We start from the raw sequence: 17,811 nt of genomic DNA on the forward strand, positions 1-17,811 counted from the left end.
ACTGAGGAGCTGAATCATTGTTGCATCTCTTGACAGCATGTTTCCCTGAGACATCTGTGACTATTTTCTTAGTAGGCATATTTTCTTTGCATTCCTAGTTCTTTATGGAATAATATAGAAGATATAGACTTGGATTGTAATGGATGATAGGTATCATATATTCTAAATTTGCACCAGAGATGGGCTAGACCCCCCCAAACAGAACAAACCCTCTGTGCCTTGCTGCCTCTTATGATCAAAAACATACAAGTTTGATTTTAGTTCCTTCATAGATTTGACCCTCATATTCTCTGGACCGTCCAGTCTAACAGTTAACATTTGCCTCTCAAACCCTGCTCTCTGTCCAAATCTGCAGTAGTAAGTCAGGTAGTGAATAGAGAGCTTTTCCCAGGGGAGACAAAGCTTGCCAGCCCACTGACAGGAGAGGGGAATGCCCTGCCCCATTGCTTGGAGTTGTGGGGGAGAAAAATGGCAGTTAGGTCAAGGAATGACATCACTTCTGGGAAAACCTGGAAGTGATGACAGTCATCTCTAGGAATCACTGGAAAATTTACAGTTTTGCCATAAAGTTCCAGTTGATTCATAGAGCAGCATGATATCACTTCATATTTCCTCAGAGGTGACACCATGCTATTGTTGCTGACCACCCTCCATGCTCCCCTGAATCTCCCATTAGTTGCCAGGCCATGCTGGCACTTGCCTTTAGAGTGCTCTATCTCTTGAGGCTGCTTGCCAGGCATCTGTTTTTAATTGATAATTTATATTGTTGATTTTATGATACTGTTTTAACTGCCTTGGGTACTTCTCTCTGGAGAGGCACCATATGAAATTCACTAAATAAATAAGTATATACTCCAAAAGGGTCATTTGACTAAAGTATCTTTTTGAACATAACCAAGTTTTACAGAACTTTGCACAGCTTGTATATTTATCTTCTATAAATCCATAAACAGTGTGAGAGTTAGGATAAAATGGAGGAGGAGGAGAGTGTTGTAAATGTACTGTGAAATACACAAAATGTAATTTTCTCTTGAAGATGAGACTTTTATGTTTAAAGTTTGAACCGTAGTTCTATACTAGCATGGAAAAAATTATTAATTATGGCTTACTCCATTTCTTTATAGGAGAAGAAAGAAATGCTGAGCACACAGCTGTTGCAAAGATTCACAGACAACCTCTACAGAAAGAATTTAAATAATTTTTCAAGACAGTGCTGCCTTTTCTGATTTTCACTGGAAACTTGATTTCATGACCCTATGAATGGGAGAATGCTTGTCCACATTGAACAGAAATGAAATATACAGAACTGCTTTACAATAAACATTTTCATAATATGATCATTCCATAAATAAATGTATTTCTGCCCATTCCAGATATAGAAATTGTATCTCTAGGATAAAAAAAAACAAAACAAGCTCTTGTTTCTATAAAGGTTTGCTTTTCGTCAAAAGGGACACTCATAATACCTGAATATGTCAGTGGATTTACTTCATTCTAAATTCTCAACATGTTACAAATCTATGAATAATTTATTCTAAAATTTTTTGATTAGTTAAAAAACAGCCACAAAATGTAAAAGATCGGTAAACCCACCATGAACAAAAAAGATTAAATAAAAATGTCCTTTCATGTTCCTCAAACATGTGACCACAGCATGTCAACTTCCCTCATGTAAGTCCAACAATACATCAAAGGCGTTGAGAAACTCTAACTAGTCCACTTCTTGGACAAACATTTCATTCATTCATTCATTCATTCATTCATTCATTCATTCATTAAGGGCCATTTCGCACGGCTTCAAAATAGCACAATGGTTGCTAATTGAAAACGCTACTAATTTGCCATAACCCACGACGTCGTAGACAATCTGCAACAATCCTGAAACCAATCAGCAAAAAGCGCTTCGTTGTGGCGCTTTCAGGGGAATCCAGAAAAGTGGATTCACCCTCCGGATAGCGATACACTCCTGCAACCAATCTGCAACAGTAGCGCTAAAGACCTGTGCGTTACCATTGTTGCTGGTTCTTCAAAGTCCCTCCCCCTGGCTCTCTCCTCCAAACTTCCGGCGAAGCGATCGCCATTTTTTTTTCTCCGAGCGAGCGGGGATAAACGCACCGGCGAGCCTCTTTCTGTTTAAAGGCTTCCCTGGCTTCAGTCCTTCACCTTTAGTCACTAAGCACAAACCACTTAAAAGCCCGTTTGCTGAAATAAAGTCCCTTTATTTTTTACACATAAATTCAGCCGAAAACCGGGCCCGTGAGAAGGGGGGGGGGAATTTTTTTTTATCACTCGAGGCAGCGTGCAAACAATCATACAATCAAACGACAGCTCACATTAGGCAGCTGGATGGGTCTCTCCGTAGCAACGAATCTACATAGATTCGTTGCTATGGGTCTGTTTTTTTTTTTTAAAAACCTTTCTTAAAGGGAAAGGGGCTGTTTGGGAGCATGCTAACGGCTGCCCATTGGCTGCTTGACGGCCAGGGGCGGGACGAGCTTGGCAATAGCGCTTCCTTTCTAGCGATTTCTGCCGAGACCGGAAGCCTGTGGGAAACGCTAAAAAACGCAACTGATTCCACTACAAAGGCAGGTATGCATAACGACGAATTCCACTATTTTAAATGGCGATTTTTCATTCCGCAAACAATTTGCAACAAAGATCCCCGTGCGAAAAGGCCCTAAGTATTTGTTTTGTAACCTGCCACTCCCACATAGTGGCTTGTGGTGGGTCACAATCATATTACAAATCCCATAAAAACAACAAATCATAATCCCCTTTAAACCAGATTTAATTCCCTACCCAGGCAGCGACCAAACTTCCTCCTCCTAGCTCATAGGCTCATTGAACACCTCAAGAGGGCCGCAAAGCAGCCTGATGTTCCAGTCAACTCAGGGAGGGTCATAGATCTTTCTCGCCCTGGCTTCAAACAAAGATCTGGTGGAAGAGTTTCCATTTTACAGACCCCGAGGTCATTTTTGATCCACATTTCAGGAATCAAAGTTGATTACAATGAGAGTTTAAAATACTTCACATGACAATTTAAAATCAAGCAGTCAAAAAACTTGAAACACAACCTTGCTGCCCCCAACATAATTCTGCCCCAGTTAATGTTGCACCTACATTCCTCAGTGTAGGTGCTTCCACTAAAAAAAAACCCTTACATGAGCCAAGACTGATTGGACATTCCTGCATGAGAGAGTAACTGTAGTTCCATGAAAAGAACTGCCATATGTAACATACTGGGAGGGATGGCCCTTCAAGTATGTGAATCTTATGATATGAAAGGCTTTAAATGTAAGAAGCAGCAGTTTCAACAGTACCAGCAAACTAACAGGCAGCCTTTGCAATGATTTTAAAAGAGGCATGATGTTAGTGCTGTGCTGCATATCTATAACAAACAATCTGCTGTATTCTGCATCAAGTTCCTGGATTATCTTTACAGGCAACCTCATATAAATCACATTACAATACACTAATTTCACCAAGGCTGGTCCTAGATATAGCATGATATGTTTAAAAAGGCTGATGTCTGAGGAGCTGATATTTGTACACCAATTCACATTTTACTTTAGGGATAGTAAATAGGGATGGGTGCAAATTGGAACATTCCAGTTCAGGGTGTTCCCAAAATGAACTTTCAAATCAAACCAAATTCACCAAAATGAACTGGCTAGTTCAGGCCACTTCATTTTGTTTCTCCCTGCTTAGAAGCATGGGAAAATGAAACAGATGGCTGAAATGGCTAGGAGCCACTGTTGTAGTCCATGTTGTAGTCCATTATTCTAGCCTAGAAAGCTGAAGGGGAAGGGAATTTGTATGAACTTCTTCTATACACTTGAATTAGTTATATATAGTAACTTCAGTTAACTAGATTTTTATCAGTCTATAGTTACTGAAGACAAAACTAGCAGACAAGAACACCCTCAGGGACAAATTAATGATACTAGTCCTTTGGTGAAGTTGCAGTTCAAACATCTGAGACTAGTACATGTGTTAAGAGCAAGTAAGCTCTACAGCTTGCTGTCACGATGCATCTTCTATCATGTACATTTATGCAGAACTTAAATTATAGAAAAGAAATCCAAAATAAATATGAAAGGCCAAACAACAGTTATCAATTAAAAAAAAAGTCATAAATATGATTATATTTTATGTGCAGGATCAGGTAGACTCTGCAGACAACAAGAAAACATTATTGCAATACATAAATTCATTAAGAGTATATAAAATTATCTACTTACATCTGAGTTAAATCTTAACTGACAAATGTTGCATGATATTATTTGCTTTCTTCTGTGAGGAAGAGGAACCCCAAACGTATGATTTATTACTGCTTTTTGAATTGGGTCCATCTGCAACAAAAAGAAGAGGAATAAAAGCTTTTCTGTTCTCTTGGAGGTCTGCCAATTTCGCTTACAGTGTTAAGTGGAATTTATAGATTGTCAAAGCCATTTTTCACATTAGCAGAAAAGTTCTTCCACAACTAAATTTTATTTTTTAAAGTGAAAAATCCAGGGGCAAAGGAATTAGCAGCTTTGAAAAATCACCGTACATTTCTTAACAACAAAAAAATGGTAGGTAGTAAGAACCTGACAAAATCATTATTGAATATTCTGACATGTACGAACTCTCACTTTTTTTTAATGTTCACCATGGAATTAGTGAATACTCCATTGAGTCCGAAATATCTTCCTTTTTGATGCCATATCAAAGCAACTCCCTGCAATGCTGTCATGGCCCTGACAAAACTCATCCCTGGCTCTTAGCACTGTGTATCAAGCAAAAAGAATCAGGATGAAGAATGGTGGAGGAACAGACATTAAGCTTTATGCTCAAGAGAAAATCGGATAATTATGCAAGACTTAAGAAAATAGGATAATCAGGGCAAGGGCTTTACATGCTGTTCATGTCAGACCTTGCTTACTTTATCATATTTCTGAAGAAATGTGTTTGAGAATTTAAAGCAACATTAAACTCTTAGGAAAATGGGATTATCTCTCCAATAACACATTGCTAGAAAGCCTGCTTATCATCTTCCTTGCTAGAAGATGTTCTGCCATAGAAACTGACAGTCTGGAGCCAGAAATGTTATGGTAGTGGACATAAACACATGCTACCAGGTGGTCATCATTCCAAACCCCAGCCCCACTGGGCAAGGTCTGCCCATGTCATGGGATAGGACCTGGTAATGACACATTGAATAGCAGACTTATAAGTAGTACTTTCATATACCAATACGTATGTATCATGTTGTATCCATATGTGATCATGACTCAGAACCATGTAGCTTTGAAAAGGTGGGATAGAACTTAGATGTTAGGTCCTATATGCGAGAAGTAGTAGAGCTGTTAGTGCTAGATTATTCTGTCACCTTTCCAGTTTTCACATGCAGTGGTTATCACAAGCACTAAGTTATGGTAGTGGGCGTAAGCACATGGTGACATATGGCTTCTTAAAAGCAGCCTCTACCTATCCATTACCTATCCAGGAATAAGTGATTTTCTTACAATTGTACCAGGAGTCTTTGTTGATTTAGTTAGTATACTTATGGTCACCTTTCAAAGTTTCTGGGTAGTAGGTTTTGAATACATTAATTGCTACAGAGGGAGATTCCTAAATTAGACCTTCCTGCAAATCATTTACCTCCTAATGCTAGGTTGGGTGATACGTGGGTATAGGGAGGGCAAAACAGCAAAGGGGCTATTCTTGGTTCAAATTTATTTAGATTCTCCCCAAGAGAATTTTTTTTCTATAATAAAAAAGGTGAGGAATAATATATAATTACCCCTATCAACCGTTTGGCCTTCTGCCGTGAAGTACATTGTTTATGCATAGCTGTACTTAAAGGCATTCATTTAAAAATAAGATTTTGTTCTTGTGCTTTTGTGTGCTATGTGCCCTTCCTGAATTTCAGCTACTAATGACATATGATATATATTGCAGGAAGGAGAACATGTGTATAGGTAGGTAATACAGAATTGAAGATGATCTGGATAAAAGTATCTTCTCTGGCTTACTCAAAACTTCTGTTAAATTTAATGCATGAGTTCCATTAAAACTTTCCAGTATAAATTAGCGATGTCAATAAAGGCTGTCCCTGTTTTGAAATACAAACATCAATTACTGTTGTTGCTTGTATTCAGTACAAGACATCCCTGCAAGTTCTTTTCCAGATCAGATTTTAATATGAGCTAACCAAGAACTCAGATACACATCACTCACCCATCTGCTTTGGCAGCAGAAGCAGAAGTTTCCTTTTATTACTTTCCCCTTTATCCCAGTACTTTGGGTCACACTATTTTGTCAGAGTGCTTTATGTTTTTTCCCCAAGGACACCAGTGGTCTGTGAAAAACATATTTGTGAGCAGTCATGAACCTTTCCACAACAGTTCTCCATGTACCAGAGGGGGCATGAATGTGTAAAAGAGACCACCATTAACCCTGCCAAGTGGAGGTCAGAATAAAGGGATTTGAGGGAAGAAGAAGAAGAAAAAAAAAGAAGTTGGTTCTTATATGCCGCTTTTCTCTACCTGAAGGAGTCTCCAAGCGGCTTACAGTCGCCTTCCCTTTCCTCTGCCCACAACAGACCCCTGTGAGGTGGGTGAGGCTGAGAGAGCCCTGATATCACTGCTCAGTCAGAACAGCTTTATCAGTGCTCTGGCCAGCTCAAGATCACCCAGCTGGCTGCATGTGGGGGATCACGGAAACAAACCCTGCTCACCAGGGCAGAGTCTGCACTTACTTTGTTTATTCCATTGTCAATCCTGTTGAATTCAGATCGCTTTTAACTCAGGTCTACCTCTCCCCCCCCCATTGAAACAGAAAAGTATTCTGCACGTGGTTAGGGTAGCTCAGAAGGGGGGGGGAGCCAAGCCTCTTTCTTTTCTTGAAGGGGGGGAAGAGGAGCCAAGCAGGCAGCCTCTTTCTTTTTTTCGAGGGGGGGGGGGAGAGGATCGAAAAAGGCAGAGAAGGGACCTACAGAAGTTGAGAGAAATTAGGGGCTTCTCCTTTAAGGCAAGCTGGTCACATGAGCAGGTGTGGCCTATCAGAGGTCCTCTACCACGGAGCTTGCTTTCCCAATCCGGATTTGAAAAATATTGAGAGTTAAAAGCACTCTAAGATATCGCACAATAAAGGTAGGGTCACTCCGGATCAATCCTTCTTGCTGCAGAAGGAAAATTTAAATTGCTCCAAATCAAAACAGAAATTGCATTCTGTGTAGACGGCAGGGACTGAATCGATCTAGGATTGGAATAGAAGCTCCATGCAGTTTACAACCAGATTAGAAGTCTGTACTCCTAACCACTACACCAAACTGACTCTGGTTCATTATGAATGAGCATTCTCAAGTGAAACAATATGTTTTTTAAAGTTTTCAGGTGTTGCTTGTCATTGCTACCACCATTTCAAACACATCCCAAGGGAGTTTACTTGTCAATATTTATAATATTTTAAAACTGCAATAGTGTCTACCTATTTAACACAGAGCCTCTTGTGGCGCAGAGTGGTAAGGCAGCAGAAATGCTGTCTGAAGCTGTCTGCCCATGAGGCTGGGAGTTCAATCCCAGCAGCCGGCTCAAGGTTGACTCAGCCTTCCATCCTTCTGAGGTAGGTAGAATGAGTACCCAGCTTGCTGGGGGGTAAACGGTAATGACTGGGGAAGGCACTGGCAAACCACCCCGTATTGAGTCTGCCATGAAAACGCTGGAGGGCGTCACCCCAAGGGTCAGACATGACTCGGTGCTTGCACAGGGGATACCTTTACCTTTATTTAACACAACTTGATGTCAAGTACAAAATATCTTTTCTGTGCAAAGAAAGAATCTTAGGATAAAACAACTACTATATTCCATCTGAACTGCAAGAGATGACATCCTGTATCCCACCAGGACAATCCACTGAATTCACCAGAGTGCTTTCCCATTCATTCTTAAACAACATTGCACTATTCTGAGCCTCTTAACTTCTAAGCACTTAGAAGTGTGCAACTCCACTTCAGAATGCACTGCTTTGTCTATTTTATGTCCTTGATCCCCCAAACTCTGCAGTTTTCAATTCCCAAAGTAGGTGTCATATGCCATGTAAATGACTGATGCTGTGAGTTGTTGTTAACAAATTGTTGACTATATGGATCATGATGGATGTACAACACAGGCAGCTCCTGCTTACACTGACTAAGAGCTGTCTCACAATACCTGTTCCCCAGACATATTCATCTAAGACAACCAAATCAAATATACCAGTATTGAGAAACAACCTCCCCAAATGACTTTTTTTCTATAGAGTTTGAATTCTTATAGATTCTACTGACTAAAAATGTGGCCCCAAAACAGGGGTAGTCAACCTGTGGTCCTCCAGATGTCCATGGACTACAATTCCCATGAGGCTCATGATCCATGAACATCTGGAGGACCACAGGTTGACTACCCCTGCCCTAAAATACAAAGTGTCATGCCCTCACCAGGTGTGCTACCAGAGTCAGCACCAGGGGAGGCTGGTTCAGAGGTGCCACTCGACCTGCTCCTGGAGCTTGGCTTTGACTACACTCCTGAATTCGGTCTGTGTTTTGACTTTTGCCCTCTGGTTTCCGACCCTGGCTCAGCTTGACTTTGCTCACTGCCCTGCTTGCTGTGAACTCTGATTACCTTGGCTTCTGACCTCCTGGACTGGACTCTGGCAAGCTCTCTGCCCCAGCACAACCACCCAGCCATGCTGGTGCAGCCTGAATTTTGCTCGAGCGTAATTTAAAAACTGTGACCAAGGATGCCATTTGCTGGTTAAAATGCAGAAATATTTTCTCTGCTGATTGCTCTTAGAAGAAATCAGAATTACCTCCCCAAAAACTCTATACAACCCAGATTCTCATGACTCCAGAAGAGACAGACCAGTGAATGTCAGAGTGCTAGCATTATACTGGTTCTAGTATTTTCCTTAAAGTTTTCTTTGGGACTGATGGTCTATGGGACTGCATGCCAGCCTATAAAGTTCTAAATAAATATTAGATAAGTGGCCCAAATGTTTGTTGTAGGAAATGGAGGTTGGCATGGGGATAATACAAGAAAGATCTGTGGAGTCTGAGAAACTCAAATCGGAAAGAAGAAAATGAAGGCCTGTTTGGATCACAGGTAAAGAAGAACAGGAATGGACTAAAATAGCAAGATAGTTGGGACTGATAAAAGAGTTATATCAATTGGGAAATGATTTTATCTCTTACCAATATTTTCCAAATAACCTGCATATAAAAATAAAATTATTATAGTCTATTTGCCTTCTAGATTTAAACTTCCAAGAATTGTACAAGTAAATCTTACATATTTATCTTATTGAAAACCCTTACTTCGGCAGACCCCCATTGAGTCAGGGTACCTTTCAATTCACAGCTATTATTAGCCAACACAAAAGTACTTCTTACTTTTCTGCCTGTTCACAGAGACCTGTGTTAGTAATTTGAGGATTACAGGAAGGGGAAAAAACACACAATTCCTGTAACTGTTTGGCTTCCTAGAGGCAATTCTACCACAAGGAATTGCTCAGTGGCTATTTCTCAAGCCTGCTTCAAGCAGAATCTGACTATGTTCTGTTTTTTAATACCTGCCCCATTTCCCAGACCCATTGTACAATTCATTATTAAATGATGGTTATATACTAATTCTGGAAACATGTGAGAATAGATTAATCACACCCTATTCTAACATGGAGAATGAATTGCAAACAGAACCTCCATTCCCTAAAGGTTACTGATATCCTGTAACTCTGCTAAAAGTTATGAACAATATTGTTACCTAGGGATAGATAAAGAAAGCAACCAAAATAGTCCATTGTAATTTGGAGTCATTTTGCATTAACTCAAATATACACTGAATGAAGATGGGTGCTAATTGCAATGGTACTGTCTCCAAAGTAGGCATAGAAAGATGTACAGCTGCAATACAGGAGAGGAAAAACAGCTCCTTTATCCAGGTGAGTTTCCAAGAAAAGAAAAATTTTACTTCAGCTCTTCCCCAAATTTGGCTTCCCTGAACAACTTTTCATCCCCATACATTGTGGAATGTAACAAAATACGTTTCACAAAATCTTTTCATCTCATCTTAACTATTGGCTATATAAATAAAAGTGCTGATCCCTCCTGGGTGGGGCACCTGTCTGGACTCCAGGCCTGATTGGCCCAGCCCCACTACTGCCCACCCCCAACAGCCCCAGTTAGGAGTGCTCTGGCGAACTCACCGCCATTGTGCTCGTGGCCACCCATGGACAGCTCACTGGGGGGCTGATGAGTGCGGGGAAGAAGGGCTGGCTGCACTCCCCCTTGGGCCAGAAAGCCCTCCTGTGGCCTCAAAGAGGGCTTTTCGGCCTACCAGAGAGTCTATGTCTTTTTCTCTTTCTTCCCCTCTCTTAATTTCTACATCTTTCAATTTCTCTCTCTTCCCCCCCTCTTACTCTCTATATTTGTCTCTGTTCTTCTTTCTTACTATTTCTCTTTCTTACTTTTTTTCCTTCTACCTAGATTTCTTCCTATCACTGTCTTTTCCCTCTCTCTTTTCATATCTCATCTTTTTCTATCCTCTCTCTCTCTCTCTCTCTCTCTCTCTCTCTCTCTCTCTCTCTCTCTTTCTACCTCTCTCTCTTTGCTGTTTTCCCCCTCCCCCCATGCTAGCGCCTATTGTATCAGCTACAACGGGCTTTAATTCTAGTACAAACATAATTGGATATATGCAAAAGCTGGAAAAACAGAAACAATTGCAGGATAGTAGTGGAAATAAGCTAATTAACCTTTGCCTTCACCCAAATCTCTCTCTGTGTCCTGGCATATGCCCGTCAAGGCTTGTGCAAGCCAATTTTTTACCTTCTTTTTTTCTCCTTTAACTAAATCTCAACTGCTCCCAGCATCCCAACAGCAATGAACATGTCCAGTTTTCTACAGGCTGGCTGTGGGGGAAATTATCTTGTTCTATTAAAGAGAGCACAACTAATGTTTTGCTTTATTCTGAGGGGATCATCAAAGTTTTTTTCTGGAATAGTGTGAAATCAACATGGACAGGGCAGAGAACTAGTAAAACATAGGGACCTATCCTTGGTCCTCTTTCTTTGCACAGATGTCTGTGCTTGAATGAGCTGCCTAACCCAGGAAACTGGAGGGCCACTGTAAAACTCCAATGTTAATAACTGAAGATGCATCCCCCCCAAAAGAACATGGTCAGTGCAGGGGACTAGTGTAGATACAAGCACATCTAACTCAAAAGGAAGCTATGCCCGGAGAAACCAACTGCAAAACATAACGATATAAGAGAAGCTATGTTGGATCACGCCAGTAGCCCCTCCAGGCCAACACTCTGAGTCACACAGTGGAGAAAACCCGGGGGCTATCAGAAGGTCCACCAGTAGGGCTAGAACTCCAGAAGCCCTTCCGCTGTTGTCCCTGAGCACCAAGAAAACAGAACATCACTGTCCCAGGTACAGTGCTCCATGTATATGTTGTGGGCAATAGCCACTGATGGACCTCTGCTCCATATGTTTATCCAGTCCTTTCTTGAAGCTGTCTATGTTTGTAGCCACCACCACCACTTCCTGCAGCAATGAATTCCATGTATTAATTAATTACTCTTTGTAGATATTTGTATGGTTAATATATGGTTCTTAATGGAATTCATCCTGCTGAACCATGTAGATTGGTTTGGTTGAAGGGATATGTAGTCATAAAGAAAGTTGCTCTTAATAGAGCCATACCTGTCAAATAAAGCTGATTTTCTCCTATCTACTTATATAAACACTTAATTAACATTTGAAATAAACAAGGGATCCAGCTGGGGGAACTTACTCATCAAAATAACTTTAAAAAAATTAAAAAGGAAAGAAATATGATTTGCTTTTATGTAGAATTAAAAACATTATGCTAAGTACTGAAAGTATTTAAAATGCATGTTCTAGATATGTAGTCATGCATGGTTCATCCTTTAATATTAAATTAATCCAGTTTTGTCACAGTAATTGTGGTGAATAATTAGCCAGTGATTTGGATGCAACATAAAAAGTTCAAGCACTTTTAGTGAACCGTTGCCTTTGGTATTATTGATGAAAGACTACATGATGCTGTGATATGTTCTTTTTCACAAATCTGAAAGTGAAACACAGTTCACTTCAAGGACAAGAGCAATCTAAAGAAAGAAATTCAGTCACTTTATTGTTATGCTGATATTGTGAAACTTTAACTCTGTATGATTTTGGAGATACAGGAACAAGACCTGAACATCTACCATATAGCAAAAAAGAAAGAGAGCAAATGCAAATGTATCAAGAAGAAACATCTAAAAGAAGGTGGGAGGGGGGATGAAAAAGAAGAAGAGAAAGCTGATCCATCAATCAGTTTCACATCAAATCTACCAAGAAAACAGAGTTGTATAGGATGACAGGAAATCACTCAGCAAATCTTATTCATCAAGTACTCTTTGACTATGTAACCCAGCAGCTCTTCAATATTTCAGTTTCACTTTCTAGTACTATAAAATTAGTGTTTTATCTGTAGTCATTCAAAGAATTACAATCTGGACACATATGCATGGAATGCCATATGAAATGTTCCATTAAAAGCAAAGGTAGCCATTTCTGGAAGTAATATCCCCTCCCTTGGAATTGGGATGAAATTCTCAGGGACTTCTCCCTACACCCAAGTGACTCTCTGTTCAAAATTTCAGATGGATATGAAAATTAACATTTTCACTGCATTAACAGGCAACTGAGCTTCCCCCCTCTTTTGCTGGGATCACGGAGTCCCACATTTTTGGTGTTTTACAAAAATAATCACCCTTGGAAGGGAACAACTAAGAGTACCAAAAGAAGTGACGTTGGTTACCTGGGATGTGACATCGTTATATACTAACATACCCATAGATCAGGCTAGGAACTTGATACGAACACTTTTGGAAGCCAGGACGGTGCAACAACCACCGACACACCTTTTACTTGATTTGTTAGACATACTACTGGAAAACACTGAAAACCAGCTTTATCTTCAGATACATTGAGTATCTATGGGTCCTGCAGTAGCCCCTGGCATCGGACCTATTCATGTTTAATTTGGCTTTGCAATCAACAAGTTAACCCGTTTTGGGAGCATGTTTTATTTTGTGTTAGTTTTCTTGATGATATGTTAATGATTTTTTGTAAGGAAGATTTACTCATGGATTTTTTGGATTGGGCAGACTTGCAATATCCCACTATTCAATTTGTGGGAAATATTTTAAAAATACAGCTGACCTTTTTGGACACTTGAATAACCAGTCAGGTGTCAGGTGTCCATTTCATCATACCAAAAACCTACCGATAGGAATATACTTTTGCATTTTGCTAGTTTCCATCCACTGCACCTAAAAATAACCTTCCATATGGTCAGTTCCTGAGACAAAGACGAAACAATGCCAAACAGAGAACCTGCAGAAGAGCCTGTGATGACTTAGAAAACACTTTGTTTAATCAGGGATACCCAGAGGCTACAATTAAAAAAGCAAGAACAAGGGCTCAGAGCCTGGATAGGCAGGAGCTATCTTTAAACAGCCCGTGGCGCCACGGGCGCCACGGACTATATAATTCGTTAAGCCCCCTAGAGGTGGGCTTTGTCTGGGGGTTGTCTGGGGGTTCCCTCCCTGCCGGTCTGCCGCTGCGGGAGGCGCGAAGCGCCTCGCGCAGCGTCAGATCGCTGCCCGAGGGAATCCCCAGCAGTCGCGCGAAGCGCGGCTGCTGGGGATTCCCTCCCTGCCGGTCTGCCGCTGCGGGAGGCGCGAAGCGCCTCGCGCAGCGTCAGATCGCCGCCCTAGGGAATCCCCAGCAGTCGCGCGAAGCGCGCCTGCTGGGGGTTCCCTCCCTGCCGGTCTCCCCTTTCAAAACCCCTTTTTATAAAGGGGCTTTGAAACTAGTTACAATATAAAAGGAAAGAAAGTGTTAACACAGGTGACGTGCTCATTCAAATATTCTTATTTTGCTGATTCAATTAAAAGAATCCTGCATAAGCACTGGCATTTGGTACAGCATTTTTAAGACTGTCAGAATGGTTTACATGTGGCCTGGAAGAGAAGCCACAACTTAGGGGAATTGACAAGCCAGAATCAAGCATCAGATGAGATCTCTTTAAGATCTTTGCTGGCAGGTAATTACAGATGCAGCTCTTGCTGTTTGTGCTAACCTGTTACCAATTAGGGATTTCACACATCCTACTAATGGCTTTAAAGTAAATAGTTGTATCAATTGTTTATCCAGAAACTGTGTGTATTGTATCGTATGTCCATGTGATAAATATTATATTGGAATCAGCTGTAGACCGATTAGAACCAGATTACAGGAGCACCAGTCCAGAGTGAGACATTCAATCCTTGAGGCTCCTATTGTTGACCACTGCATGGAATTACAACACACGGCAAATAAAATGCGCTTTTTTGGCATTGAACATAAGTCACCACAAAATTGATGTACAGAGAGGATTGCTTCAACATGAATCTTTCTACATCTGCTCCATGTATTCCTTGCAGCTGCAGTGTTTAAATACATCGCTAGAACTGTCATGTTTCTTGTAGTATTTTAAGGATCATTATCCCAATGGAAAATGGCTATTATGTTGTACACCTGGGATATTCCTGTAGGTATAATTTGAGTCCAAAACTAGGAAGAGTTGGGAACGTGTCACTCCAGACTGGTATCTCCACACTATTGTGGGCCTGTGGCCAAGTCTATACTATTAACATTTGGAGGTATAGTATTATGATTTCATTAAGTTTATATTGTGGATTTCTGTAATAGAAACTAATTAATACATATATTATATTATATTCATTGGTTAAAATCAAGTGGTATCTTTAAACATTGATGTAAATGATGAAGAATTAGAGGTAGGGTGATGTAGCTTATTTTAGTTTTTGCGACATGTTTAGCAAAATTGTAATAATAACTCTTATCTGTATTCAGGACTATTACTGAAGAAGGTATTTTCACTGAAAACGGATATTATCTAGATGCCGTTCTGGCAGAAGTCCTGCTGATTAAAAGACAAAGAAAAGCACAGTGAAAGAATACTCTTTCTGGCTTCTAAAAAAACATTATTTTTTTCATGGGTCTATTGGACCGGAAATATTTTGGAATTTCCAAAAATCGTTAATCTAAATACCATACTAATATTAGGATCCGTGATTTTTCAGAAATACTGAAAAAAAAATTCAGCTCCAATAGCTCCCAACTGAGAATACTGATTTTTTTTACACACCCCTACCTGATTCCTATTCAAGATCCAGCTCACGCTTTTTCAACCAGGGTTTTGCAAAACTCTGGGGTTTCTTGACAGCCCTGGAAGGGTTTCGGAAATGGGTGGGAGTTAATTAGTTAAACATTTATTAGGTGAGATTACCATATATGGTCATGTCAACCTCATGTCTGGGAAGTATGCAAAAACTCCCATTCAGCCCAAAGAAGAGGGAGAGATCTCCTAGTGAGAAGAGAATGTTCCTACCCAGTCAATCAGGGAGTTGGTTTTGAAGAGTGAAGAGATCCCTAGTCTGTTGTAGTTTGAAACTGCCTTTAGAAACCTTAAGAATTCAAGACAAGTGCTGGTGTTTAAAGATAAGGGGATTGAGTACTGAAAAGAGTGTGCCAGCCTTCTGGAACACAAAAGAGTTACAGAATACTCAAAGAAAGTATATTGGAATATTTGGGGAAAACACTGAAACAAAAGTTTTTCAACATAAATATTTAAATCACTATGAAAGGCTTAAGAAACTCTCATTAACCTGAAACATTAGAACTAAAGCCTTTGTATATACTGGCTTTATCAGAGAAATTTCAACCCCTGATTTCATCTGATCTTTCCCCTCTGTTAAATAAAATATTTTGTTATTTTTGAATTTCAAAACACCTCAAGTCGTATTTATGCTGTTTAAGTGCCTGAGGAGAGCAGGTGAGGGAGCTCAACCAGGACGTATTACTGTAGAGTCTGTCGTCTAATCATGACTTTGTTGTTGTTATTCCAGGAGAACTCCAGGCTTTACCTTGAATTTGGTGGCTCTAATCATGCAGAACAGAATCAGCAAGTTTTGGTCTGGGCAAAACAATACATCACCATGTACAGCCTCCTATTCTGTATCCATTTGGCAGACTAGCTTAACAAATAGCTCCATGGAACAAATCTGCAAAGTACTTGTGCAACAAGGCCCTTCGTTCTGCGGGTGCAAACCTACTGGTGGTTCCAGGCCCTCGGGATGTTCACCTGGCCTCATCCCGGGCCAGGGCTTTTTCGGCCCTGGCCCCAACCTGGTGGAATGAGCTCCCAGAAGAGCTAAGGGCCCGGTCGGAGTTAACAGCTTACCGCAGGGCCTGCAAGACAGAGCTCTTCTGCCAGGCATATGGTTGAGGACAGGGCAGGTGTCCCCGACATTAGATCAGGGATCCCTGGGTTCATCTGAATGATCTGATTGCCTCACTCCCATATTAGCAACCTGATGTCCCTTGGCTAACATGGGGTGGTTTGGGGGGGGTTAGTCGGGTTAGTTAGTGCTCACCTGTTGCCTAATGTTGATAGTGTGGATTGGTTTTAATGGTTTTAACTATGGTTTTATTGTAATTTTTATCTTGTAAACCGCCATGAGCCTAAGGAATGGCAGTATAAAAGTTTAATAATAACAATAACAACAACAACAACAACAATAAAAGAGATAACTGGGTAGGAAAGTAACGCTCATGGGCAACCAAAAACATTAATTTCGACACACAGGATCACCAGGAATGACTTTTAGTGAGACCGTCTGCTTAGCTTCCAGCCACTGAGTTTCTTTTTGCAACACAAGCTTTTCTGTTAGGCACTGGTTGCTGAAAGCAGTTTGTTCATATACCTCCCGGTCAAAAACATTTAACCATAATAGGGGGGGGGGGGAAAAGAGAGAAGAGTTCAACAGAGTGTACATTACAATACCTTTAATTCAGCACCTCTTTCCCAACTTCTCATTCACTCCCTAAATAACCATTTTTAAAAGCTAGAATAATATAAGGTCACTTGTTTGAGCTTTCTCAGTGGAAGCAGAAAGTAATTCAAAGGTCTCTTGTTCACCTTTTAAATGTATTTTGACAGTTTGCCAAGTGGGTTGCCCTTCACCTGAGTGCTGTATCTCTTTTGCCTTTTCTTGTAGTAAAAACAATGTGCCATAGTGCCAAAGCAAAGATTTCAAATAGTCCCTATCGTGGAACTACTTTGCTTATAAGACACCTAAATATAAAACTATATCTACCTACTAGCTACAGTGGTATCATACTCAGCATGGAATTTGCAGTGCTAAGTGCTATTTAATACCAAAACTGATAGGCTTGAGCAAAGGTTAATCAACAATTTGGGAGGATGATTCCTAATAACAAATAATTGACTGATTCTTTCATTGATACTCCATAGGTCAATTTAAAAAACATTATTAACTAAGATGTGATGTCAATCTAAAAATTGCATTTCTAGGTTACTAACTGAAAAGTCAAGACTTAAGGAAACCCATCTGGAGCACAGACAGAAACTGGAATTTTTCTACGACTTGATATATGATAGCATACTTATTAGGGCCAGGATTCCAAGAGGAATGAAACAAATTATTACAGACTTAACACACACACTTTAAGAACAACTCTTCAGGCTCCAAGACAAATGGCTTTTGAAAGTAAAAGGATGATGTGTGTCAGGCGGCTTATTAAGAAAAGTCAAAAACTGTGCTGAGTTATTTAAACTTCCTTGCAGAACCAGACTTAAATTCCTTGCAGAAGCCTAAGCTGCTCTTTGAACGCTGGTCCACAGGGGCAAGC

The 17,811-nt window shown here is 40.4% G+C and overlaps 1 protein-coding gene across 8 annotated transcripts in view; it reads right to left on the reverse strand.

The window, feature by feature from the left end:
• ZNF385D (zinc finger protein 385D) overlaps positions 1-17,811 on the reverse strand; it is a 411,072-nt gene that overhangs the window by 108,534 nt on the left and 284,727 nt on the right. For 6 of the 8 annotated variants that reach the window (XM_077302502.1, XM_077302503.1, XM_077302506.1 and 3 more), the window contains one exon: positions 4,242-4,352. The exons of the other annotated variants lie outside the window; for them this stretch is intronic. In XM_077302502.1, the coding sequence (XP_077158617.1) occupies positions 4,242-4,352 (111 nt within the window). The remainder of the gene's footprint in view (positions 1-4,241; positions 4,353-17,811) is intronic. 8 annotated transcript variants of the gene reach the window in all.

This window comes from Paroedura picta, chromosome 11, assembly GCF_049243985.1.
Source record: "Paroedura picta isolate Pp20150507F chromosome 11, Ppicta_v3.0, whole genome shotgun sequence".
Taxonomy (NCBI): Eukaryota; Metazoa; Chordata; class Lepidosauria; order Squamata; family Gekkonidae; genus Paroedura; species Paroedura picta.